General features: G+C 61.6%; 1 protein-coding gene across 1 annotated transcript; it reads left to right on the forward strand.

Annotated features, from left to right (window-relative positions):
- The first annotated feature begins 541 nt into the window (after positions 1-541).
- Positions 542-23,257, forward strand: XRCC1 (X-ray repair cross complementing 1). The gene is made up of 17 exons (XM_051839086.2): positions 542-703; positions 1,027-1,119; positions 10,578-10,688; positions 15,540-15,698; positions 16,409-16,483; positions 16,588-16,699; positions 16,831-16,919; positions 16,987-17,098; positions 17,918-18,182; positions 18,456-18,572; positions 20,874-20,967; positions 21,073-21,205; positions 21,410-21,461; positions 21,549-21,688; positions 22,508-22,598; positions 22,889-22,964; positions 23,053-23,257. Exons 1-17 carry the CDS (start codon positions 653-655, stop codon positions 23,164-23,166), a joined length of 1,884 nt encoding a protein of 627 aa, XP_051695046.1. The 5' UTR covers positions 542-652; the 3' UTR covers positions 23,167-23,257.
- Positions 23,258-23,924: the final 667 nt, after the last annotated feature.

Genomic DNA, 23,924 nt, shown 5'->3' on the forward strand with positions numbered 1-23,924 from the left:
CCAGCTCTGACCCCGCCCAGGGCTGTGCTCCTGGGTCTCCAGGGGACCGAACAGAGAGGTGCCTGTCAGAGGCGGGCGTGGTAGGAGACAGATGCCCACGGGCCACGTGTTGGAGACATGCGTGCAAGCAGCTGTGCGTACGGTTTGGGCTCAGGCACAAGGCCGAGAGAGAGCTGAGACTGTGTGTGCGCGGCGAGGGCGGCCGCAGGAACCAGTGGAGGCGATGCCATTGCTTTAGGACCCAGGTTCCCTGCAAAAATCCACTCGGGTCCTGGGCCGTCTAAGCTTCAGGTTGGGCGCTGACGGCACCGTCCAATGAAAAGCGCGAAGGTCTTCTAGGCACCAATCCCAGAGGCCGCTCCTGTTGCTAGGCGCTCAGAAAGCCGAGCGGCTACGTCATCAGGAGGCGGAACTAGAGAGTGGTAGGGGCCCGAGAGGGGTGGGGCCCGAGGGAAAGCTCGTTGCTAGGTAACGCGGCGCAACGGTGCAACTGGGCATGCGCGGTGTCGACGCGAGCGCCCGCGCGCCGCGGTTTGAAAGGCCCGAGCTTCGCGCGCGTGCGCACTTCAGCCCGCGCAGGGAGCACCCCTTCACGCCCCCCGAACTCGGACTCGCTTCATCCCTTCGGCCAGGCTAAGCCCGCGCCGTTGACATGCCGGAGATCCGCCTCCGTCATGTCGTGTCCTGTAGCAGCCAGGACTCGGTGAGGGACTGGCGTGGGGCGGGGGAGGGGTCGCAGGGAATGGAGGGGGGAGGGGACGCTGTCAGAACTTTGGAGGGGCGAGAGGAACTTCATGGAAATCTGAAGACGGGACGTGGGGGAGGGGGGTTTTTCCAGGAGGCGGACGGTGAGCTGCGGAGAGGGGTGGGAGTGGGGCACTTGCGCGGAGGAGGGGACTTGGGGGCCTCCTTGGAGAGCCCACTCGTGGAGCTGCGGGTGCGGGAGCCTGGGGGCGCGGTGGGCGTGGGAGGGCTCGCCGCGGCCTCGTGCGGCCCCTGACCCCGCTCTCCGGCTCTCGCCTGCAGACTCACTGCGCGGAAAACCTCCTCAAAGCCGACACTTATCGGAAATGGCGGGCCGCCAAGGCGGGGGAGAAGACCATCTCCGTGGTCCTGCAGGTGACGCCGCCTCCTCCGTGCGGGCCCGCGGTTCTGCTGGGGGCCCCGGGCTGTCCGTCGGGTCCAGCCGCTCGCCCAGCGGGGCCTCAGCTTGCTTGCCTGGAAAATGGGCAGTGCGGTCCCCGGGGGCCCTTGCGGGGGCGGGGAGAGGGCGCCCACGGGAGGGGTGGTTCGACCTGAGGCGCTTGCAAGATTCCCGTGGGGGGCGAAGGGAGGGAGGGCGGCGAGGGCTGCGTGCGCTTTGGGCAGCTGCAGGCCTGTAGGGACGCTTGTCGCCGGGCGCAGGGACCGGGCCAGGCCTCGGGTTGGCAGCTTTGTGGGTGGGCTCAGCGTGCACACACTGGCGCCCTTGATCTTGAATTGCGTCCCTTGGTTCTGAATATAGTATTTGTGGAGGGGTCTCGGGGCCGGGGACAAGGCTCCCGTGAGTCTGTTGGACACGGAACGTGTTCTTGGTCTCTGTCTTGCTCGATCCTTCAGAAGAAGTTTTGGGTCACGAGATCTTGAGAATTAAAAAGCAGCTGAGGGCAGCGGCTCACTAGGCTAATCCTCCGCCTTGCGGCGCCGGCACACCGGGTTCTAATCCCGGTCGGGGCGCCGGATTCTGTCCCCGTTGCCCCTCTTCCAGGCCAGCTCTCTGCTGTGGCCCGGGAGTGCAGTGGAGGATGGCCCAAGTGCTTGGGCCCTGCACCCCATGGGAGACCAGGAGAAGCACCTGGCTCCTGACTTCGGATCAGCGCGGTGCGCCGGCCGCGGCAGCCATTGGAGGGTGAACCCACGGAAAAGGAAGACCTTTCTCTCTGTCTCTCTCTCTCACTGTCCACTCTGCCTGTCAAAAAAAAAAAAAAAAATATATATATATATATATATATATATGGCAGCTGAGGGCACACCTATCGGATTTTCTGACTGATTTTGGAAGTTTAAGCATCCCCTAAGTCCCTCCTCTAAGAAAAGCGATGAGAGCTAGCATCACTCAGGGCTACAACCTGCCAGTCCCTGCTCTGTGCCCATCACGTGGGTTAGCTCGTTGCATAAGAAGTCCCAGGACCTAGGGTCTGTTATTGTCCCCAATTCACAGGTGTGGAAACGGAGGCCCAGGGAAGTCATGCAGCTGGCCCGAGAACTGCGGGAGATCCGGGCTGCTGACGGTGCAGCGTGGGGCCCGGGCTCGGCTCCGCAGCGCTCCCTCTTACGCATGCACGCTGTGGCCTCGGGCAGCAGCCGCCATCCTGGAGCCTGTTTTCTCATGTGTGCGCCCGGATAATGGCATGCGAGCCGAGCATTGTTGTGGCAGTTGGTGACATAACGTCTGCGGACCTGCTCTGTCAACACGTGGCTGTTTGTGTAAGGGGAGGGAGTCCTGTTCTTGTTATTGGGCTGTTCACTTGTTCACATCGGAGACCTTCGGAAAAACCTGGTCACGTCTGGCGTTGGCCAGCCCCTGGGGTGACTCTGAGTTCACCACGGGCTGGCTTTGGTCCTCCCCTAGAGACTGATAAGCCACCACAGGAGACTCCGCTGTGGGTTTTCTGCTCCCCCGTCCTTTTCTCCTCCAAACCGTGTTGTGCAACACCTGGATGTTGCAATCCGGGCCGCCGCCCTCCGCTCGTGACGGTCCCACACACCTTGTTTGTGGCAGCCACAGGAGAGCTGTGTTGCCAACCCCTCACCTGCTCCCAGGCAGGGACTTCCAACCTCTTTGTCAGCCACTCCTGGCCCGGTGGGACTGGCTGGGGCACCGTCCGGAGGCGACTCCTGTGTATCACTGGACATGTGTTCTTTGGAAGAAACATTTGACAGCGAGGTGGCACACGGCTCTTTTTTGATTTTGCTGTTTTATTTTTCTGGGAGGCTGGCGTCGTGGCTACAATGCCAGCATCGCATGTGGGCACTGCTTTGAGTCTTGGTTGCTCCACCTCCCATCCAGCTACCTGCTGTGGCCTGGGAAAGCAGTGGAAGATGGCCCAGGTCCTTGGGCCCCTGCACCCACATGGGAGACCTGGAAGAAGCTCCTGGCTCCTGGCTTCAAATCAGCTCAGCTCCAGCCACTGTGACCAATTGGGGAGTGAACCAGGGAATGGAAGCTCGCTCTCTCTCTTTCTCTCTCTTTCTCTCTTTCTTCCTCCCTTTCTCTCTCTCTGTCTCTCCCCCTCCCTCCCTCCCTCCCTCCCTCTTTCTTGCTGTGCTGGTGTTGTGGCTGCAATGCCAGCATCCCATATAGGCACTTGTTTGAGTCCTGGTTCCTCCACCTCCGATCCAGCTCCCTGCTAATGTGACCTGGGAAAGCAGCAGAGGAGGACCCAGGTGCTTGGGCCCCTGCACCGACATGAGAGACCCAGAGGAAGCTCCGGGCTCCTGGCTTTGGCCTGGCACAGTCCCAGCCGTGTGGCCATTTGGGGAGTGAACCATCTGCTGCAATGACTGGGGCTGGGCCAGACAGGAGCCAGAGGCCCAAAACTCCATCCGGGTCTCTCATGTGGGTGGCAGGGGTCCAAGTACTTGGGCCATCTGCTGCTGCTGTCCCAGGCCATTACAGGGAGCTGGATCAGAAGTGGAGCAGCCAGGACGCAAACCTATGCCCCAGTAGTTGGTGCCAGCATCGCAGGCAGTGGCTTCGCCCTTTGCACCAAAAACGCCAGCCCGGGTTTTGAATTTCATGCCAGTGGGATCGTGTGCTGTGTTCTCTTCTGTGTCTGGTTTCTCCTGCCCTGCATTACGTGGGTTAGTTTCACCCGTTGGTGGGTGTATCCATGCATGGTTTGCCGTTAACTTTACTGTTTAAATGGCTAGAATGCAAAAGGTACAAGAGGGTATTTACTGGAAGCAAAATCCCTCCCGCGGCACGCTGCTTTTCTCCCCGCTCTGCTCCCTGGTTCTCTCCTGGGGCCACCATTGTTGGCAGTATTTTGTGTGGCCTTCCTGGATCCTTGTACACATACCCACACATATATCTACTCTTCCTCCCTTCTTATGTTTTATCTGCGTTTTTAAAGATTTATTTTGTTGGGAGCCGGTGCTGTGGTGCAGTAGGTGAAGCCTCTGCCTGTGGCACCGGTATCCCATATGGGCGCTGGTTCTAGTCCCAGCTGCTCCACTTCCGATCCAGCTCTGCTATGGCCTGGGAAAGCAGTAGAAGATGGCCCAAGTCCTTGGGCCCCTGCACCTGCGTGGGAGAGCCGGAAGAAGCTCCTGGCTTCAACTTGGCCCAGCTCTGGCTTGCGGCCATTTGGGAAGCGAACCATCGGATGGAAGACCTTTCTCTCTGTCCCTCTCTCTGTCTATAATGCTACCTCTCAAATAAATAAAAAAAATCTTTGAAAAAAAAAAAAAAGAGTTAATTACAGAGAGAGACAGAGACCGAGAGACATCTTCCATCCACTGATCCACTGCCTTCCACAAACCCTTTGTTATAAAAAGCCTCATGTTCATCCTGTTCTGTGGCGGGGCACTGGGGAGATCCGTGGTCACTCCATAAAGCTCTCCCCCGTTTTATGTGGTGTATGACGGGCGTTTCCCGGATGTGGACAGATTCCTCAGGAACCGTGCCGGCCGCCTGTGTTCCCACCGTGTGTTCCGTCTCAGGACTGTGTCTCCCGCAGGCAGGTGGCGCTCCCGCCGCGGCGCGGGTGACTGCCCGCTCCTGGCGCTGACCCTCAGCAGGAGGTTGCTTCTTTGAGGCCGAAGTCTCACTGCCCGTGGTTTTTAGTAGATTGACAGTGTCCTGGGACTGTCTCTACTCTGATGCCGAATGTTTTCATCTCCCCCAAAAGAAGCCACATAACCGTGAAGTAGTCACTTCCTGTCCCCCCCCCCCCCCCCGCTGCCCTTGGCACTCACCGATCTATTTTCTGTCTGTATTAATTTGCCTATTCTGAACTTATCATATCAGCTTCTCTTTGGTCTCGTGTCTGGCTCTCGGCGTGGTGTTTCAGGGCTCCTCCATGGTGCGATGTGGATCAGCGCTTCATTCTTTTGAGAATACGTCTTGCAGTGTTGATCCATTAATAAGGTGGTGGACGTCTGGGTTGCTTCCATGTAAAAATGTTTGCTTGAAATGTATTTTTTTAAGATTTATTTATTTATTTATTTGACAGGTAGAGTTACAGACAGTGAGAGAGAGAGACAGAGAGAGGTCTTCCATCCACTGGTTCACTCCCTAATGGCCGCCACGGCTGGAGCTATGCCCATCTGAAGCCAGGAGGCAGGAGTTTCCTTCCTGGTCTCCCGCGCAGGTTCAGGTGCCCAAGCACTTGGGCCACCTCCACTGCCTTCCCGGGCCACAGCAGAGAGCTGGACTGGAAGAGGGGCAACCGGGACTAGAACCCGGCGCCCATATGGGATGGCGGCGCCACAGGTGGAGGATTAACCTAGTGCACCGCTGCGCTGGCCCCGAAATGTACTTTTTTAAAAAAATATTTTATTGCCAGCACCACGGCTCACTAGGCTAATCCTCCGCCTGCAGCGCCGGCACCCCGGGTTCTAGTCCGGTCGGGGCGCCGGATTCTTTCCCGGTTGCTCCTCTTCTAGTCCAGCTCTCTGCTGTGGCCCAGGAGGGCAGTGGAGGATGGCCCAAATGCTTGGGCCCTGCACCCGTATGGGAGACCAGGAAAAGCGCCTGGCTCCTGGCTTTGGATCAGCACGGTGTGCCGGCCACAGCGGCCATTTCAGGGTTGAACCAATGGAAGGAAGACCTTTCTCTCTGTCTCTCTCTCACTGTCTAACTCGGCCTGTCAAAAAAATTATTTATTTATTTGAGAGGCAAAGTTATAGAGAGAGGGAGAGACAGAGAAAGGGCTTCCATCCACTGGCTCACTCCCCAAGTGGTCACAACAGCCAGAGTTGGGCCAGTCTTATCTGAAGCCAGGAACCAGGAGCTTCCTCCAGGTCTCTCACGTGGGTGCAGGGGTCCAAGCACTTGGGTCATCACCCACTGTTTTCCCAGGTGCATTAGCAGGTGGCTGGATTGGAAGAGGAGCAGCTGGGGCACAAGTAGGTGCCCATATGGGATGGCGGCACCACAGGCAGAGGCTTAGCCCACTACACCACAGCTCCGGCCGCCTGAAATGTGTTTTATCTGAGAGAAAGAGTAAGAGCTCCCGTCTTCTGGTTCACCCACTAAGTGTTCACAACCGCTGGTACAAGGCAGGACGGAAGTTGGGAGCTGAGAACCCAGTCCAGGTCTCCCAGTGCATGGCGGGAACCCAAGTGCTTGCGCCATCCCTGCTGCAGCTAGGGTCTGCGTATTCGCAGGAAGCTGGGATCAGGAGCCAGCGCTGGGGATGGGACTCACGTCCTCCATGCAGGATGCAGGTGCCTCAAGCAGTATCTGACTGCTAGGCTAAACACTGCCCTTGTGTATACATTTTTGAAAAACATTTTTAAGATTTATTTATTTGGCCGGCGCCACGGCTCAGTAGGCTAATCCTCCACCTAGCGGCACCGGCACACCGGGTTCTAGTTCCAGTCGGGGCGCCGGATTCTTTCCCGGTTGCCCCTCTTCCAGGCCAGCTCTCTGCTGTGGCCAGGGAGTGCAGTGGAGGATGGCCCAGGTGCTTGGGTCCTGCACCCCGTGGGAGACCAGGAGAAGCACCTGGCTCCTGCCATCGGATCAGCGCGGTGCGCCGGCCACAGCGCGCCAGCCACGGCGGCCATTTGGGGGGTGAACCAACGGCAAAAGGAAGACCTTTCTCTCTGTCTCTCTGTCTCACTGTCCACTCTGCCTGTCAAAAAAAAAAAAAAAAAAAGATTTATTTATTTGAAAGTCAGAGTTACAGAGTGAGAGAAGGAGAGGTAGAGAGAGGTCTTCCTTCCGCTGGTTCACTCCCCAGTTGGCCACAGTGGCTGGAGCTGCACCGATTCAAAGCCAGGAGCCAGGAGCTTCTTCCGGGTCTCCCACGTGGGTGCAGGGGCCCAAGCACTTGGGCCATCTTCTACTGCTTTCCCAGGCCATAGCAGAGAGCTGGATCAGAAGTGGAGCAGCCGGGACTCGAACTGGAGCCCATGTGGGATGCTGGTGCCGCAGGTGGGGGCTTTATCCACTATGCCACAGCACCGGCCCCTGAAAATTTTTTTAACATTTTAATTTTCATTTTATTTGTCTGAAATTTTCATTTTATTTATCTGAAAGTCAGAGAGAGATAGAGAGTCCCCAGCAGCCAAGGTTGGACCAGGGTGAAGCCTGGAGCCTGGAATTCAACCTGGGTCTCCCATGTGGGTGGCAGGGACCCAGGTAGCTGAGTCATCAGCTGCGGCCTCCCAGGAAGCTGGATCAGAAAGGGAACCAGGACTTGCACCAGGCACTCGCACCGAGGATGGGGGCTCCAGGTGGCGACCTACTGCTGTGGCAAACGCCTGCCCTGTTAGGCATTTTGTCAGAAACTCTCCTCCTCATCAAGAGAAAGCACCAAGAGTTACCAGTACAGACGTAGTCCCACTTGGAATGCAAATCATTCCCTTAAACACACACAGGTCTGCGTCCTCCCAGACCTGGAGCCGAGCTCTGTGTCAGGGAAGAGGGAGGTGCTGGGCTCTACCTTGGGTGGGGCGGGTGTTTGCATGGGACAGTGCCTCGAGTGGGCGGTCAGGGGTGACCGTGCTGGCCGTTGGCCGTGGCCGCGTGTAGGTGTTCACCGGGCTGTCCGAGCGCAGCTTCCCCCCCCCCCGCCCCGGAAAGCAGGTGGCAGCACAGCCTTGCGCTGGCCTGCTGTGGGTGTCTGGTCAGGCCTGGCCAGGAAGTGCTTCGCCAAGAGCGGCAGACGCACAGAAGTTGTCCATGGTGCTTTGACGGCCCGAGGGGGTTGCCAGCATGAGGAAGGTGGTAGGAGGGTGATGCCATACCATCCCAGCAGTGAGCCCCGTGCCGTCCCAGCAGTGAGCCCCGTGCCGTCCCAGCAGTGAGCCCCGGCCATCCCAGCAGTGAGCCCCGGCCATCCCAGCAACAGTGAGCCCTGGCCATCCCAGCAGTGAGCCCTGGCCATCCCAGCAGTGAGCCCCGTGCCGTCCCAGCAGCGAGCCCCGTGCCATCCCAGCAGTGAGCCCCGTGCCGTCCCAGCCACAGTGAGCCCCGGCCATCCCAGCAGTGAGCCCCGTGCCGTCCCAGCAGCGAGCCCCGTGCCGTCCCAGCAGCGAGCCCCGTGCCGTCCCAGCAGCGAGCCCCGTGCCGTCCCAGCAGTGAGCCCCGTGCCGTCCCAGCCACAGTGAGCCCCGGCCATCCCAGCAGTGAGCCACGTGCCCTGCCAGCAGCGAGCCACGTGCCCTGCCAGCAGCGAGCCCCGTGCCGTCCCAGCAGCGAGCCCCGTGCCGTCCCAGCAGTGAGCCCCGTGCCGTCCCAGCAGCGAGCCCCGTGCCATCCCAGCAGTGAGCCCCGTGCCGTCCCAGCCACAGTGAGCCCCGGCCATCCCAGCAGTGAGCCCCGTGCCGTCCCAGCAGCGAGCCCCGTGCCGTCCCAGCAGCGAGCCCCGTGCCGTCCCAGCAGCGAGCCCCGTGCCGTCCCAGCAGCGAGCCCCGTGCCGTCCCAGCAGTGAGCCCCGTGCCGTCCCAGCCACAGTGAGCCCCGGCCATCCCAGCAACAGTGAGCCCCGTGCCGTCCCAGCAGCGAGCCCCGTGCCGTCCCAGCAGTGAGCCCCGTGCCGTCCCAGCAGTGAGCCCCGTGCCGTCCCAGCAGCGAGCCCCGTGCCGTCCCAGCAGCGAGCCCCGTGCCGTCCCAGCAGCGAGCCCCGTGCCGTCCCAGCAGTGAGCCCCGTGCCGTCCCAGCAGTGAGCCCTGGCCATCCCAGCAGTGAGCCCCGTGCCATCCCAGCAGTGAGCCCCGTGCCCTGCCAGCAGTGAGCCCCATGCCGTCCCAGCATCCCCCAGGGGGGTAGAGGAAGGCAGGAGGGCTGGGGCTGAAGCGAGAGCGGTGATGACGGGAGCAGAGGTGGCAGGGTGGAGGAGGGCTCTCAAGCCAAGGGGTGCAGGTGACGCTGGCTGCGGGAGGAGGCAGGAAGCAGATTCTGCCCTAGACCCCCCACGGGGCTCAGCCCCGCCCAGGCCGTGGTTTTTCATCTGGCGAGACCACTCAGTGGCGTTTGCTCCCATGGCGGATGGGCATGGTGGGCCCGTCGGCGCTGTCACGTGGGGTTGCAGCTGATGCCGTCAGGCGTTCGTCCTGCGCCCGGCACCACGTGCGTTCCTGTCTGCCTCTCCCAGCCGCTGGCTGAAGCACACATTGTCGCTGGCCCCACCGCACAGGCTAAGAAACTGAGGTCCAGGCACGGCAATGAAACTGCTGTTCAGGGCTGTTCAGAAGGCTGAGTTGGCAAGGGTCAGACGCTGTCCTCGGTGTTGGGCACACCAGGGAGCCGCACGCTGTCCTGGGAGCCGCGGGAGGCTAGCTGGGCTGAGCTGTGGGCAGCCCTTTTCCTGGGCACCACCCCCACGGTGGCGCGGCACTGGGGTGACGTTGGGTGACAGGGGAGCCCAGTGCCTTCTAGCCGGCTTCGCCCTCACCAGCAGTGAAGCCCCCGCTCCCTGGCCACCTTCCCTGGGATGTGAACTGGAGGCGACTGCACTCCTGCCCCACGGAGCAGCGCCCTTGGAGGGTGGTCGATCCGTGCCTCCTTGACTCCCTGCAGAAGGGAGGAGGGCTGTCACCGTGAGGAGCCTGCTGCTCTGAGGGGCCCTGTTACCCCGGGCACACAGCTGGGAAACACAGGACTGATGGTGACCCAAGTCCAGCGTCTCCCTCCTGCGTAGCAGCAGTGCCTGAGAGTCAGTAGACCTGGTGGCATGGGATTCGTGCCCTGGGGGTGTGGGATCAGGACCTGGTGGGGTGGGATCAGTGCCCTGGGGGTGCGGGATCAGTGCACTGGTGGCGTGGGATCAGGACCTGGTGGCATGGGATCAGGACCTGGGGGTGTGGGATCAGGACCTGGGGGTGTGGGATCAGGACCTGGTGGGGTGGGTCAGGACCTGGTGGCGTGGGATCAGTGGACCTGGTGGCGTGGGCTCTGTGACCCTGGTGGCGTGTGATGAGGACCTGGTGGTGTGGGATCAGGACCTGGTGGCATGGGATCAGTGGACCTGGTGGGGTGGGATCAGTGCACTTGGTGGCGTGGGCTCCGTGCCCCTGGTGGGGTGGGTCAGGACCTGGTGGCGTGGGCTCTGCCCCTGGTGGCGTGGGCTCTGTGCCCCTGGTGGGGTGGGATCAGTGGCCCCAGCAGAGGCTGGAGAGGCTGGAGAAGCAGGTGTGCCGGGCTGGGGGTGCACGGATTTGCTCAGGGAAGCTGTTCCAGCTCCCGCCCTGTGCGTGCCTGTGCTGTGTGCAGGGGACACTGTGGCCCCTCCCAGGCCTGGCCCCACCGGCACAGGGGTCTTTCCTGCAGCCCTGGTGGCCCAGAGGGCAGTCACCCCGCAGGGTCCCAGAGCGAGTCCCAGGGCAGAGCAGGCACTGACCGCGGCCTTTCTCCCCGGCTGCAGTTTGAGAAGGAGGAGCAGATACACAGCGTGGACATCGGCAACGATGGCTCGGCCTTTGTGGAGGTGCTCGTGGGCAGCTCAGCCACAGGAGCCGGCGAGCAAGACTACGAGGTAAGCAGGCCCGCGAGGGGACACCTGGGCGGAGGCGACTCACACCTGATCACCGCCCCCAGACAATGGCCCGCGTGCGGGGGAGATGCTGCCTGCAGAGAGATCAACAACAGACAGCTGCCAGCCCCGCGTCTCGGAGCAAAGCTGCTTCCCAGCCCCAGGGAGGCAAGGCCCCTGTCAAGTCGCTGTTACGTGGAAAATGTTAACAGGAAGAATGCCTGCAGCTCCTCTTTGAATTTATTTTGAAGATTTATTAATACAGAGTCAGAGAGAGAGAGGTTTGGTGGTTCACTCTCCAGATGGTTGCAACAGCCCCGGCTGGGCCCAGCCAGAGCCAGGAATTCCGTCAGGGGCCCAAGCACCTGAGCTGCCTTCCCAGGTGCATTAGCAGGGAGCTGGAGCGGAGCAGAGCAGTGGGATTTGAACTGCTGGTTTTTTTTTTAGTTATTGTTTATTTGTTTATTTATTTACTTGAAAGTCAGAGTTACACAAAAAGAGAAGGAGAGGCAGAGAGAGAGAGAGAGAGGTCTTCCATCCACTGGTCACTCCCCAATTGACCGCAAAAGCTGGAGCTGTGCCGATCTGAAGCCAGGAGCCAGGAACTTCTTCCCGGTCTCCCATGTGGGTATAGGGGCCTAAGGACTTGGGCCATCTTCCATTGCTTTCTGAGGCCACAGCAGAGAGCTGGATTGAAAGTGGAGTGGCTGGGACTCGAACCGGCACCCATATTGGATGCTGGCCCTGCAGGCGGCGGCTTTACCCGCTGCACCACAGCGCCGGCCCCGAACTGCTCTTCTAACATGGGATGCTGGCATCCTATCCTGCTGAGCCACAACCCAGCTGGATTTGTGCCTTAGTTTGTTTGCATACTCTTTTTTTTTTTTTTTTAAGATTTATTTTATAAATTTGAAAGAGTTACAGAGAGAGGTAGAGCCAGAAAGAGAGAGAGAGAGAGAGAGAGGTCTTCTTTCTGCTCGTTCACTCCCAAAATGACCACAACGGCCAGAGTTGAGCTGATTCAAAGCCAAGAGCCAGGAGCCTCTTCCGGGTCTCCCACACAGGTGCAGGGGCCCAAGGACCTGAGCCATCTTCTACTATCCCAGGCCATACAGAATCTGGATCAGAAGTGGAGCAGCCAGGACTCAAACTGGCACCCATATGGGATGCCGGCACTGTAGGCCGGGGCTTTAACCAGCTGTGCCACAGCGCCGGCCCCTTGCGTACTCTGTTGTGATAATGCCACGGTACTCAGTAGTTAAAGAAAATCCTGCAGTTACCCAGCGTCGGACTTCAAACACCAGTTTTGTTTAGGATTCTCTTGGCTATTTTGAATCCTTTGCATTTATTTCCATATAATTTATAAAATCAGATTATCAATGATTACTTATTTATTTTAGAAAAATTGCAGAAGTGGTACAGAGAATCCCCATTTAGACTCCCCAAAGTGGGGCTGGCACTGTGGCGCAGTGGGTCACGCCTCTACCTGCATCGCCAGCGTCTCCTATGAGTGTAGCTTCAAGTCCCGGCTGCTCCACTTCCAATCCAGCTCCCTGCTAATGCACCTGGGAAAGCAGCAGAAGATGCCCCAAGCGCTTGGGCCCCTGCACCCTCATGGGAGACCTGGATGGAGTTCTAGGCTCCTGGCCTTGGCCTGGCCCAGTCTTGGCTGTTGCAGCCATCTGGGGAGTGAACCAAGGATGGAAGATTTCTCTGTCTCTGTCTCTCTCTCTCCCTCTCTCTCTAACTCTGCCTTTCAAATAAATACATCTTAAAAAAAAAAAAAAGATTCCCCCAAGTTCACGTGTGCTTTTTTCTGAACTGAGAGTAACCCCCCATGTAGGTGCCGCCCATTTACTCCACACACTGCCGGTCACTGGCCTCAGTGTGATTATCAGAATTAGATCAGCACTGGTGCCATCCCATAATCATCTCGTCCTCAGACCCCACAAAGATTTCTCTCTTTGTCCGATAACGTTCTTTATGGCAACAGAGAGTTCCGAGTCGGTCGTTGCGTGGCTCTGTCCCAGTGCCTTGTTTGCCTTCCGCCGGGAGCCGTTCCTGTGACTCTGTGCATGGCGTCGCTGACGTCTGTGAAGAGCAGAGGTCAGCCCTTGTGCCAAGCGCCGCGGAGTGCACAAGACGCCCGCCGTTTCCCTGAGACTAAATGCTGCTCACACACTTTGGGCCAGGATACCAGAGAAATGACACCGGGCTCTCGGTGCGGTGGACGATCGATTTTTGTGTATTGATTTTGTATCTTCTGATTTTGCTAAATTCACTTCCTAATTCTTTTTTGTTGTTCAATTTTCAAATAGTTTTTCTTTGCTTTAAAATTTCGTTTTATTTGAGAGGCAGAAAGACAGCGGCAGAGGTCTTCCATCTGCTGGCTTACCCCTAGTTGCCTGCAGCAGCTGGCGCTGGGCCAGGCAGAAGCATTCCCGGGCCTCCCTGGGGGGTAGAGAGCTGACTTCTGGAGCCGTCATTTGCTGCCTCCCTGGGCACCTCAGCATGAGCCGGGCTGGGAGCAGAGCAGGCACTCTGATATGGAATGTGGGCGCCCAGCAGGGTTTTGTTTTGGTTTTTTGGATTTATTTTATTTGAAAGTTAGAGTTTCCAGAGAGAGAGGGAGAGAGGGAGGGAGAGAGAGCGCGCTATTTTCCATCTGCTGATTTGCTTCCCAAATGGCCGTGATGGCAGGGCTGACCCAGGCCAAAGCCAGGAGCCTGGAACTCTATCCAGGTCTCCCACATGGGGGGCGGGGGCCCCAGCACTTGAGCCGTCATCTTCAGGATCAGAAGTGGAACACCTGGGGTTTGAAGCAGTACCCGGATGGGATGCCGGCATTGCAAGTGGTGGCCTAACCCACTGCAGCACAGTGCCAGCCCCTTGGAATTCTTCTTCTGCTGGTTTTTTTTTTTTTTTTTTTTTTAAGATTTCTTTATTTGAGAGAGAGAATTACAGACAGGGAGAGGGACAGAACAGAGAGGAAGGTCTTCCATCTTCTCGTTCACTCCTCAGATGGCCACAATGGCTGGAGCTGGGCTGGGCTGAAACCAGGAGCCAGGCTCTTCTTCCGGGTTTCCCACGTGGATGCAGGATCCAAGCACTTGGCCCATCCGCTGCTTTCTCAGGCCGTAGCAGAGAGCTGGATCAGAAGAGGAGCAGCCAGGACACGAACCAGGGCCCATATAGGATGCCAGAGCCACAGGCGGAGGTTTAGCCCACTATGCCACAGCGCCAGCCCCTTGGAATTCAATTTTTGATGACAAAAGCAGAATAAGTCCATTTTAAGCTCCAGTTGTACCGTGTGTGGCGTGTGCGTGTTTAGCGGCCTCTGTCTGTCTCGGCAGGTGGACCGGTGGGGTCAGGGCTGGAAACCCTGTAGCAGAGGCTCCTCTTCTGTCTGGGTTTTCATTGAAATTCTGCTGGAGTCTTAGGTTCCTGTTACAACTTGCAGGCAGGACTCGGGGCTTGTCACGCTCGGGTTTCACCGTGAGGCTGGAGGTAGCTGGACAGGAGAGTCAGGACAGCAGAGGAGGGAGGGCACAGCTGGGGTCAACAGAGAGGAGGGAGGGCACAGCTGGGGCCGGCACTGCTGGCATTGCCACGAGCCAGGCGTGAGGTGGACGCGGGCACTGTAGGGAGGGAAGCTCCTTCTGCAGACTCGACGTGTTCTTCCTGCCCCCAAATTCGCGGAGCGGCTCCCTGAGCTTTGGCGACCACGTAATGTTTTCAGCTCGCGTTTTCCAGTGCAGATGGTTAGTATGAATTTTTACTCCAAATCCCTAAGCGTGTGGGCTTGTGGTTAGGAATTCTGCAGAGGGAATGTCTCCTCCCTCCTCTGCTGGGCCCCCGAGCTGCGGGTGAGACAGACGGGCCCCGGCGCTGTGCAGCGTGGTGGTGGGCTCCGAGATGGACCAGAGCCCAGGCCTTGTGTCCTGGGCAGACGACCAGCGTCAGTGCTGCACTGGCGGGCAGGATCCTGCCAGGAGACCCAACCCCACCGAGTTCTTCTGCCAGAGAGAATTTAACTGTGGTGAGGCCTCTGCCTGCAGCGCCGGCATCCCCTAGGGGCTCCAGTTTGTGTCCTAGCTGCTCCGCTTCCGACCCAGCTCCCTGCTAATGGCCTGGGAAAGCCTCAGAAGATGGCCCAAGTGGTGAAGAAGCAGGGGCAGGGAGCACCCTAGGGTTGTGGGAACAAAAGAGATTGGAGTCACGGGACAGCTAGAGGAGTAGAAGCTGGGGGGTGGGGGAGACTGGAGCTGAAACTCAGGGCGCAGTGAGGCCGGCAGACGGGGTCCACCTGCTGCCCGGGGAAGGAACTGCAGCGAGCTGGGCTGAAGCTCACAGGTTCTGCAAAAGGCCGGGGCACCGGCAGTCCCGCTTCAGCCGCTCGCTGCCTGTCTCTCTGGCTCCCCCTGTTGGCAGAGCCCGACGAGGCGCAACGGGCGAAGCTGCGATGTCCCTGCGCAGCCCCAGTCCATAGCGTGGCGCTGAGCTGGCCCAGAGGGACCATCGCTTAGTAATGGGTGCCATGCTCCCCATCAGGGGCTGCTCTCCCATTGCGGGCTCTTCCGGGGACTCAGCCCGCCTGTCCCAGAGGTGTGGGGCTTGTGCTGGTCACTGGGGGTGCTCTGGGCAGTGAGCGTTCCTTAGCACCTGGAGCCCCTGTGCCGCCCCGTGTGGGGGACCCCACGGAAGCTTTCGGATCGCGAGGACAGCAGGAGCCCTCCCTGGAGGCCCAGACTCAGAATTATTGGAGCTGGAGCTGATTCCGGCGGCCCCAGCCCCGGAGGAGTCACCTGAACCGGCCATTCCTGCTTCCCGTTCACGGTGCCGTCTCCCACCCAGGTCCTTCTGGTCACGTCGTCTTTCATGTCCCCTTCCGAGAGCCGCAGCGGCTCAAACCCCAACCGGGTTCGCATGTTCGGGCCTGACAAGCTGGTCCGGGCAGCAGCCGAGAAGCGCTGGGACCGCGTCAGGATCGTCTGCAGCCAGCCCTACAGCAAGGTGCCCGGGGCGGGGCCTGGCCGGGGGGACTGGGCTGAGCGCCAGTGCTTGTCCCAGGGGCCGGTGGGGGGGCTGGCCAGCTGAGGTCCCCGTGGGGTTTGGGGAGGCTGGGCCCTGCACCCCTGCAGTGGGTTTGAATGCTCTCCATGACGTGAGCTCAGTTTCCAGAGGACGCACAGGCGCTGTGGACCGTGGCGTCTCGGAGGGGACGTGGAGGGGAGGGCCGGGACGTGGGGTGGTCCAGGAGAGCAGGCCTAGTAGTTAAAGCCACGAGACCTGTGATCTCGGGCAAGTGCACTGCCCTCCCTGGGCCTCTCCTGATCCTAGCAGGGTGGCTGTAGGTGAGGGACGCTCAGCCCTGGTAGCTCGAGCTCCGGGTTTGTGATGGCGCCCCCAGCGGAGGGAGCCAGGCCCTCTGCTTCAGGCTCTGCGTCCAGCGTTCTGTGATGCAGCGTGCGCCCGGGTGGGGGTGGGGGTGGCAGGGCTCACTCGGAGCTGGCCGGCTTGTGTCACAGCCAGGGCTGCAGGGACTGGTGCACGTGGGGGACTTGGCACGAGCCTGGCTTTGGTCACAGCTTCATGCTGCTGCTGTCGCCGTTGGCCCCCTCCTCCACGCGTGGCCCCGAAGAGGGAAAGGGCCATAAAGGGGCTTCCACAAGTGTCCAGGCCCCTGGGCCAGAGGCCCTGACTCCCACCGCCCCCCCCCCCAGGACGCCCCCTACGGCCTGAGCTTTGTGCGGTTCCACAGCCCCCCAGACAAAGATGAAGCGGAGGTCCCGGCCCAGGTAAGCCCACCCACACCCCCAGAGCCTCGGCCCCGCCTCTTCACCCCGCCCGCCAACTGCCCCCCCCCCCCCCCCCCCGCGGCACTGACCTCGTGGGGCCTTAGAAGGGGACAGTGACCAAGCTGGGCCAGTTCCGCGTGAAGGAGGAAGACGAAGGCGCCAGCGCCCTGAGACCCGGGGCTCTCTTCTTCAACCGGATCAACAAGACGTCCCCCAGTGAGTGCGCAGCCGGGGAGGAGGGCCCGGGGCCGGGACTCCTGGGTCACCGCTGGGTCCCTCAGGTGGGAGCTGGGGTCGGGGGTCTCAGCTGAGGGCCTCTCCTGGATGCCCCACTTCTCCCTCCATAGCCACAGCCAGGGACCCGGCAGGCCCCAGCTACGCAGCTGCCACCCTCCAGGCCTCCAGTGCCGCCGCCTCGGCCTCTCCCGTCTCCAAGGTGAGAGCGCCGGCCTGGGTGGGTGGAGGAGGAAAGCAGCCGAGGCCTCACCCGTCCTCACCCGCAGCCTCAGGAGTCTCCCAAGGGGAAGAGGAAGCTGGATTTGAGTCAAGAGGAGCGGAAGGCCCCCAGCAAGCGGCCGGCCCAGCTCTCAGCCCTGGCTGGCAAGAAACCCAAACGTGAGCACGCTGACCCTCGGCCCCTGGGGCCTGTGCCGCTTAGTCCTCGCGGAAGATGGGTGGGCCTAGGCCTGGGTCTGAGGGAGGAGGGGTGGGGGCCTGCACTCCTAGGTCTGAGGGAGGAGGGTCTGGGAGCCTGGGCCCTGGGTCTGAGGGAGGAGGGGCTGGGGGCCTGGACCCCTGGGTCTGAGGGAGGAGGGGCTGGGGGCCTGGACCCTGGGTCTGAGGGAGGAGGGGCTGGGGCCTGGACCCTGGGTCTGAGGGAGGAGGGGCTGGGGCCTGGACCCTGGGTCTGAGGGAGGAGGGGCTGGGGGCCTGGACCCCGGGTCTGAGGGAGGAGGGGCTGAGGTCTGGACCCCTGGGTCTGAGGGAGGAGAGGCTGGGGCCTGGACCCCGGGTCTGAGGGAGGAGGGGCTGAGGTCTGGACCCCTGGGTCTGAGGGAGGAGGGGCTGGGGGCCTGGACCCTGGGTCTGAGGGAGGAGGGGCTGGGGCCTGGACCCTGGGTCTGAGGGAGGAGGGGCTGGGGTTGGGCCCTGGGTCTGAGGGAGGAGGGGCTGGGGGCCTGGACCCCGGGTCTGAGGGAGGAGGGGCTGAGGTCGGCACCCCTGGGTCTGAGGGAGGAGAGGCTGGGGCCTGGACCCCGGGTCTGAGGGAGGAGGGGCTGAGGTCTGGACCCCTGGGTCTGAGGGAGGAGGGCTGGGGGCCTGCACTCCTAGGTCTGAGGGAGGAGGGGCTGGGACCAGGGCCCTGGGTCTGAGAAGAGGGGCTGGAGGTTTAGCCCAGTGGTGCTGACTGTATCTCGACTTCGGCTTCCACAGTGCCAGCTCCCAGCCGTACCCCGGCCGCGGCCCCCGTCCCTGCTGCAGCACAGGGGGCAGTGGTGGGGAAGCCGCGGGATGAAGGTGAAGGCGCCGAGCCCAGGGCCCCCCGAGCCGGCCCCCAGGAGCTGGGGAAGATCCTTCAAGGGGTGGTGGTGGTGCTGAGTGGCTTCCAGAACCCCTTCCGCTCGGAGCTGCGGGACAAGGCCCTGGAGCTGGGGGCCAAGTACCGGCCAGACTGGACCCCGGACAGCACCCATCTCATGTAGGCCAGGCCGCCTCCTGCCCGTGTCCCGCCCTTCCCCCCACCCCCGCCCTGCTCTGCTCCTCTGCCTCGCTCGCACGCACGCTCTCACTGTCTGTCTGTAGCTTCCATCTCTGATGTCTGTATCTCTCCCGTGGTTTCCCATCTCTGTCTCTGTGTCGCCCACATTTCTCTCACTGTCTCTTTCTCCCTCCCTCCTTGCCTCTCGCGTCCCCCCCCTCGCCTTTCCCCCTCGGCTCACACCTAACAGACCCCTCCACTCTACCCCTGCAGCTGTGCCTTTGCCAACACCCCCAAGTACAGCCAGGTCCTGGGCCTCGGAGGCCGCATCGTGCGTAAAGAGTGGGTACTAGACTGTCACCGCATGCGGCGGCGGCTGCCCTCCCGGAGGTGAGACCCCCATGTGCACACACATGCTCTCCTCCCCTTCCTGGGAAGTGCCCGGACCCGGGGGGAAGTCAGCTGGGAACACAGGCAGAGGGCAGGCAGAGGCCGGGGAGCTCCACCTGCGGGGTGGTCACCGAGGGCAAAGGGAACCACAGTGCTGGCTGGAGGAGCCGCGTGGGAGGGTGGGGCGCCGGGGCCTGTTGGTGTCACTCAGAGTGCGTGGGAGTTTTTATTTGAGAAGCAGAGAGAGGGAGAGACAGAGAGCTCCCATCCCACTGTTTATTTCTGGGCTGGGCCAGGCCAAAGTCCAGGGCGGCGAACTCCAGCCAGGGCTCCCAGGTGTGTGGCGGGGACCCAAGTGTTGGTGCCGTCACCTGCTGCCTCCCAGGGCGCACACTGCAGGAGCTGGCGTCACAGGAGGCGCAGGTGTACCACCAGTGTCTTTTAATTTTTTTTTTAAATATTTTATTTCTTTATTTGAAAGGTAGCGTTATAGATAATGAGAGAGAGAGAGAGACACAGAGAGAGGTCTTCCATCCACTGGTTCACTTCCCAAATGGCTGCAATGGCCGGAGCTGACCTGATTCGAAGCCAGGAGCTTCTTCCAGGTCTCCCACGTGGGTGCAGGGGCCCAAGGACTTGGGCCATCTTCTGCTGCTTTCCCAGGCCACAGCAGAGAGCTGGATTGGAAGAAAAGAAGCCGGGACTTGAACCATTGTCCACATTGGATGCCGGCACTGCAGGCAGAGGATTAACCTTTTGCGCCCCTACCTAGTGTCTTAACCTCTGCAAAACAGCGCCCTGCACTTTACATTTCAAGAAAAACAAGCCGGCGCCGTGGCTCAACAGGCTAATCCTCCACCTTGCGGCGCCGGCACACCGGGTTCTAGTCCCGGTTGGGGCGCCGGATTCTGTCCCGGTTGCCCCTCTTCCAGGCCAGCTCTCTGCTATGGCCAGGGAGTGCAGTGGAGGATGGCCCAGGTGCTTGGGCCCTGCACCCCATGGGAGACCAGGAAAAGCACCTGGCTCCTGGCTCCTGCCATCGGATCAGCGCGGTGCGCCGGCTGCAGCGGCGGCCATTGGAGGGTGAACCAACGGCAAAGGAAGACCTTTCTCTCTCTCTCTCTCTCACTGTCCACTCTGCCTGTCAAAAATAAAAAAAAAAAAAAAAAAAAAAAAAAAGAAAAACAACTGCTCGAAGGGTGACTCCTGGTGGGTGGCTCCCCTTGTTTCAATCACAAATTGGGCTTTTAAACACTTCGAGGGACAAGTGTTTGATGGCTGCATCCCATGTCGAAGTGCCTGGGTCATGTCCTGGCTGCTGCACTTGCCATCCGGCTTCCTGCTGATGCCCCCTGGGAGCACAGATGATGGTCAGGTAGCTGGGCCCCTGCCATTGACATAGGAGACCCAGATTGAGTTCTGGGTCCCTGGCTTTGCACGTGGACCAGCCCTGGCTGGTGTGGGCATTTGGGGAGCTGACCAGCAATGGAAGATCCCTCCCTCTCTCAAATAAAATGAAAATAAATCTTAAAACTCTTAAAATCTTTGCATACAAAGCACCGGGAAGAAAAAGGTCCAGTCAGCTGCTCCCGGGAGCCTCTTGTCGCAATGAGCAGGACTTCCCTGAGCAGTGGCCACCAGCTTGGGAACCACCCAGGCCTGTGGCAGGCTCTTCCTGTGTGACCCAGGAGGCCGCCCGCCTGTTGTCTGCTGCCGCCTGCTTTGGCCATCTCTCAGTGCCCCGGCTTCCTCACCTCTAAAGTGGAGCTGGAAATGATGCCCGCTGAGGGCCAGGGATGACCCCACGTTTGTCACACGCTGAACACACTGCCACAGGCCGGCGGGTGCCGCGGGTGTGAGCCCGCGCCCTGGGAGCCGGGAGCTCGGCGTGAACACACTGCCACAGGCCGGCGGGTGCCGCGGGTGTGAGCCCGCGCCCTGGGAGCCGGGAGCTCGGCGTGAACACACTGCCACAGGCCGGCGGGTGCCGCGGGTGTGAGCCCGCGCCCTGGGAGCCGGGAGCTCGGCGTGGGTCTTTGAAGTGTCTTTGCTGGCAGGAGTCCTCAGGAGAAGCCGACTTTGGCTCCCAGAGGGAAAGTGATTTCCGTCTGGTTTTCCCTTTCTAAAACGGGACGAGGAGGGAGGCGAGGGAGGACGCCCGGGGCCTGGATGGGCAGCTGGACAGCAGGGGTCTGTGGAGCGGGCAGGCCAGGAAAGAGGCCCCGAGCGCCTGCCGGATGCGGGGCTCCTGCCGCCCCAGCGGCCTCGTGCCTCCCTCCGGACTCCACATCCCGCCCCCAGGTACCTCATGGCAGGACCCAGCTCCAGCAGCGAGGACGAGGGTGGCTCTCACAGCGGCGGCAGTGGGGACGAAGCCCCCAGGCTTCCCCGGAAGGTTTGACCAAGGCCCTGCCAGTGGGGAGGGGGACAGGGAGTTACGTGGTTGCCCCAACTCCCCACCCCAGCCCCCCACATACCCACACTGCCCCTCCTTCCTCAGCGTCCCCAGACCAAAGCCAGGCCCCCTCAGGCAGCTGGACCCAGCTCACCCCAGAGGCCTCCAACCCCCAAAGAGACCAAAGCAGCCTCACCCGCTCCCCAGGATGACACAGACACTGAGGGGGAGCCGTCAGGTCAGAGTCCGAGGGAGGAGGGCTGGGGCCGGGGCCCCTGGGTCCGAGGGAGGAGGGCTGGAGATCCAGACTCCCGTGTGTAAGGGGAGAGGGGTCTGGGGGGTGGGTGGCGGGTCACCAGATGCCAGGCGGCGAGGTGGGGAGAGGGCTCCAGCCTTGCAGAAGACACAGCACCTCCTGGCACTCACCGACTCCCACTCGCAGGACAAGACGATGGGGCCGAGGATTCTGGGGACACGGAGGACGAGCTGAGGAGGTAGGGCCGGGCTGGGGTCAGGGCCGGGCTCCAGGGCTGCGGGGCATCTGCCCCACCTGCTCACCCGCACCCCCTCGGCTTCCCCAGGGTGGCGGAGCAGAAGGACCAAAGGCGGCCCCCTGACCAGGGCGAGAACGGCGAGGACCCGTACGCGGGCTCCACTGACGAGAACACGGACAACGAGGATGAGCCGGAGCCGCCCGACCTGCCAGTTCCTGAGCTCCCAGGTGGGGCTCCCTCCGTCCCTGCTGCGGGCCGGTGCCGTCCGTTCTTGCCTTGACCCGGCCCAGCCAGTCCGGGGGTCACTTCACTGCTGGCTCCCTCTTCCTCCTCGGCCGCCTCCAGGCCTCTTCCCTGTCCCTGTGGCTTACCCATGACATCCCCTTTTGTCCCCACCCCCTCTGCCTCCTCCCCTCCAAGCCCAGTGCCAGGGGTGACCCCTTGGACATGTCCCCCAGGTGAGTGGCCGCCTGGGCTGGTGCTTCACCCACCCCCCGCAGGTGCACCTGTCGGGTGGGGGGACACGGGCACCGCTGTCCATTGGAACCTCGGTGGGCATGCCTGTTCACTTTAACACTAGTCATCATCCTGGACCAGTGGCCACGGGTGTGGCGGGGGCAGGAGCCAGAGCCTCCTGGGTGGAGGGGAGGCCCAGGCCACTGAGCAAACTTGGCAGCTGGCTCCTCATGGGTGAGGGGTGCGCTGTACTCTGATTCTCCAGAGCCCCCAGGTAGCATCAGTCGGTGGCCTGGGAAGTCACGGGAATGGAGAGGAAGGAAGCCACCCGGGGGTGGGCGAGAGGACGCTGCCTGGGGAGGAGGGAGCCCCAGAGGTGGGTGCAGCGTGGTTCTGGGCTCGCCAGCAGGGGCCCGGGATCGCGCCTTCCCTCCAAGCAGAGAAGCAAACCAGCAGCCTCCGGGGGGCGCTGTTGGGCTGGGCACCACTGCCTGCCGCCCCGTTTGGGCCCAGCGTTCTCTGGCTCCTGGCCGGTGTCGTGGCACTGGTGGGGGCGGGGGCTCACGCTGCCTCTTCTCCGCCTCTCGCAGACTTCTTCCAGGGCAAACACTTCTTCCTGTATGGGGAGTTCCCCGGGGACGAGCGGCGCAAGCTCATCCGATACGTCACCGCCTTCAACGGGTCAGTCTCCAGAGGGTGGGAGGGCGCAGGGTCGTGGTGGGAGGAAGAAGCTGGGGAGGGGGAAGGGCCGTAGTCCACAGGGGGCGCGAGCCGTGGAGCGCAGGGCCCGCGCTGTCCACAGCTGCAGTCCTGCGTGCGGTGCTTCCCTGTCCTCTGCTCTGAAGGGCCGCTGTCACTGACCGGCCGCACCGGCCTCTGGGAGAACGCGGGCTCCGCCAGCAGGGGGCAGAGGGTGGGAGGAGGAGCCCGCGGCTCCCGGCCCCGCCCACAGCCTCTCCCCCACCCGCCAGGGAGCTGGAGGACTACATGAGCGACCGCGTGCAGTTCGTGATCACGGCACAGGAGTGGGACCCCAGCTTTGAGGAGGTGAGTCCTAGAGGGGCAGACAAGGGGGGCCTCATTGTCCTGCAGCCCTCCCTTCCGGAACCCCATCCTCCCCCTCTCCCACCCGCAGGCCCTGATGGACAACCCGTCCCTGGCCTTCGTCCGCCCCCGCTGGATCTACAGTTGCAACGAGAAGCAGAGGCTGCTTCCGCACCAGCTCTACGGGGTGGTGCCCCAGGCCTGAAGAGTGCGGGGCACACGCGCACACACGTACATACACGCACATGTGCACACGCACACGGGAGGTGGGCTTAATAAAGACGACTTGGTTTGCAGCACCTGCCCCTTGGCACACAGGAGTCCCCCACGCCTGTCTCCTCTCCCCCGTGGGGCCAGGAGGAGATGGCCCCTCCGTCTGGGGGGGCAGGGCTCTGCCTGTTCTCCCCGGCCCCACCGCCCGTGTGGGAGAGCAGGGAGCTGAGAATCTGATGGTGCCGCAGCCCAGGGAGCCTGTCCTGCCACCCGGTCCTCCCGCCGTGGACCGTGGGCTGGAGGCCTGGACGGCTGGACGCCCGGGAGGTGTGCTGCTCTCCAGGGGCCTCCCCTTTGCCCCAGGGCCTCCAGAAGCCGCCGGGGGCATCACCAGTGTGGTTTCACCTCACCTCATTTAGGAGGTGGGTGGGAGGGGGGCCCTTCAAGGCTCTACCAGTTCCAAGTGAGAGCTGAGCTGTGTCAGGCAAGCAGGCAGGGGCCGCGGCATGTGCAAAGGCCAGGGGGCGGGAAGCAGCCCAGGGCAGCTGGTGGAGGACTGCTGCCCTCTGTTTCAGGGGCACGTTCAGCGGGAGCGGGCCCAGTCCTCGCAGCTGTGCCGTCCCGGGCAGCAGACACAGACACCCGGCTGGGTAGTTTTGTCTGAGAGGCAGGGAAGCAGTGGGCAAAATGAGCTCCCATCGCCGGCGCCACGGCTCACTAGGCTAATCCTCCACCTGTGGTGCCAGTACT

This window comes from Oryctolagus cuniculus, chromosome 18, assembly GCF_964237555.1.
Source record: "Oryctolagus cuniculus chromosome 18, mOryCun1.1, whole genome shotgun sequence".
Taxonomy (NCBI): domain Eukaryota; kingdom Metazoa; phylum Chordata; class Mammalia; order Lagomorpha; family Leporidae; genus Oryctolagus; species Oryctolagus cuniculus.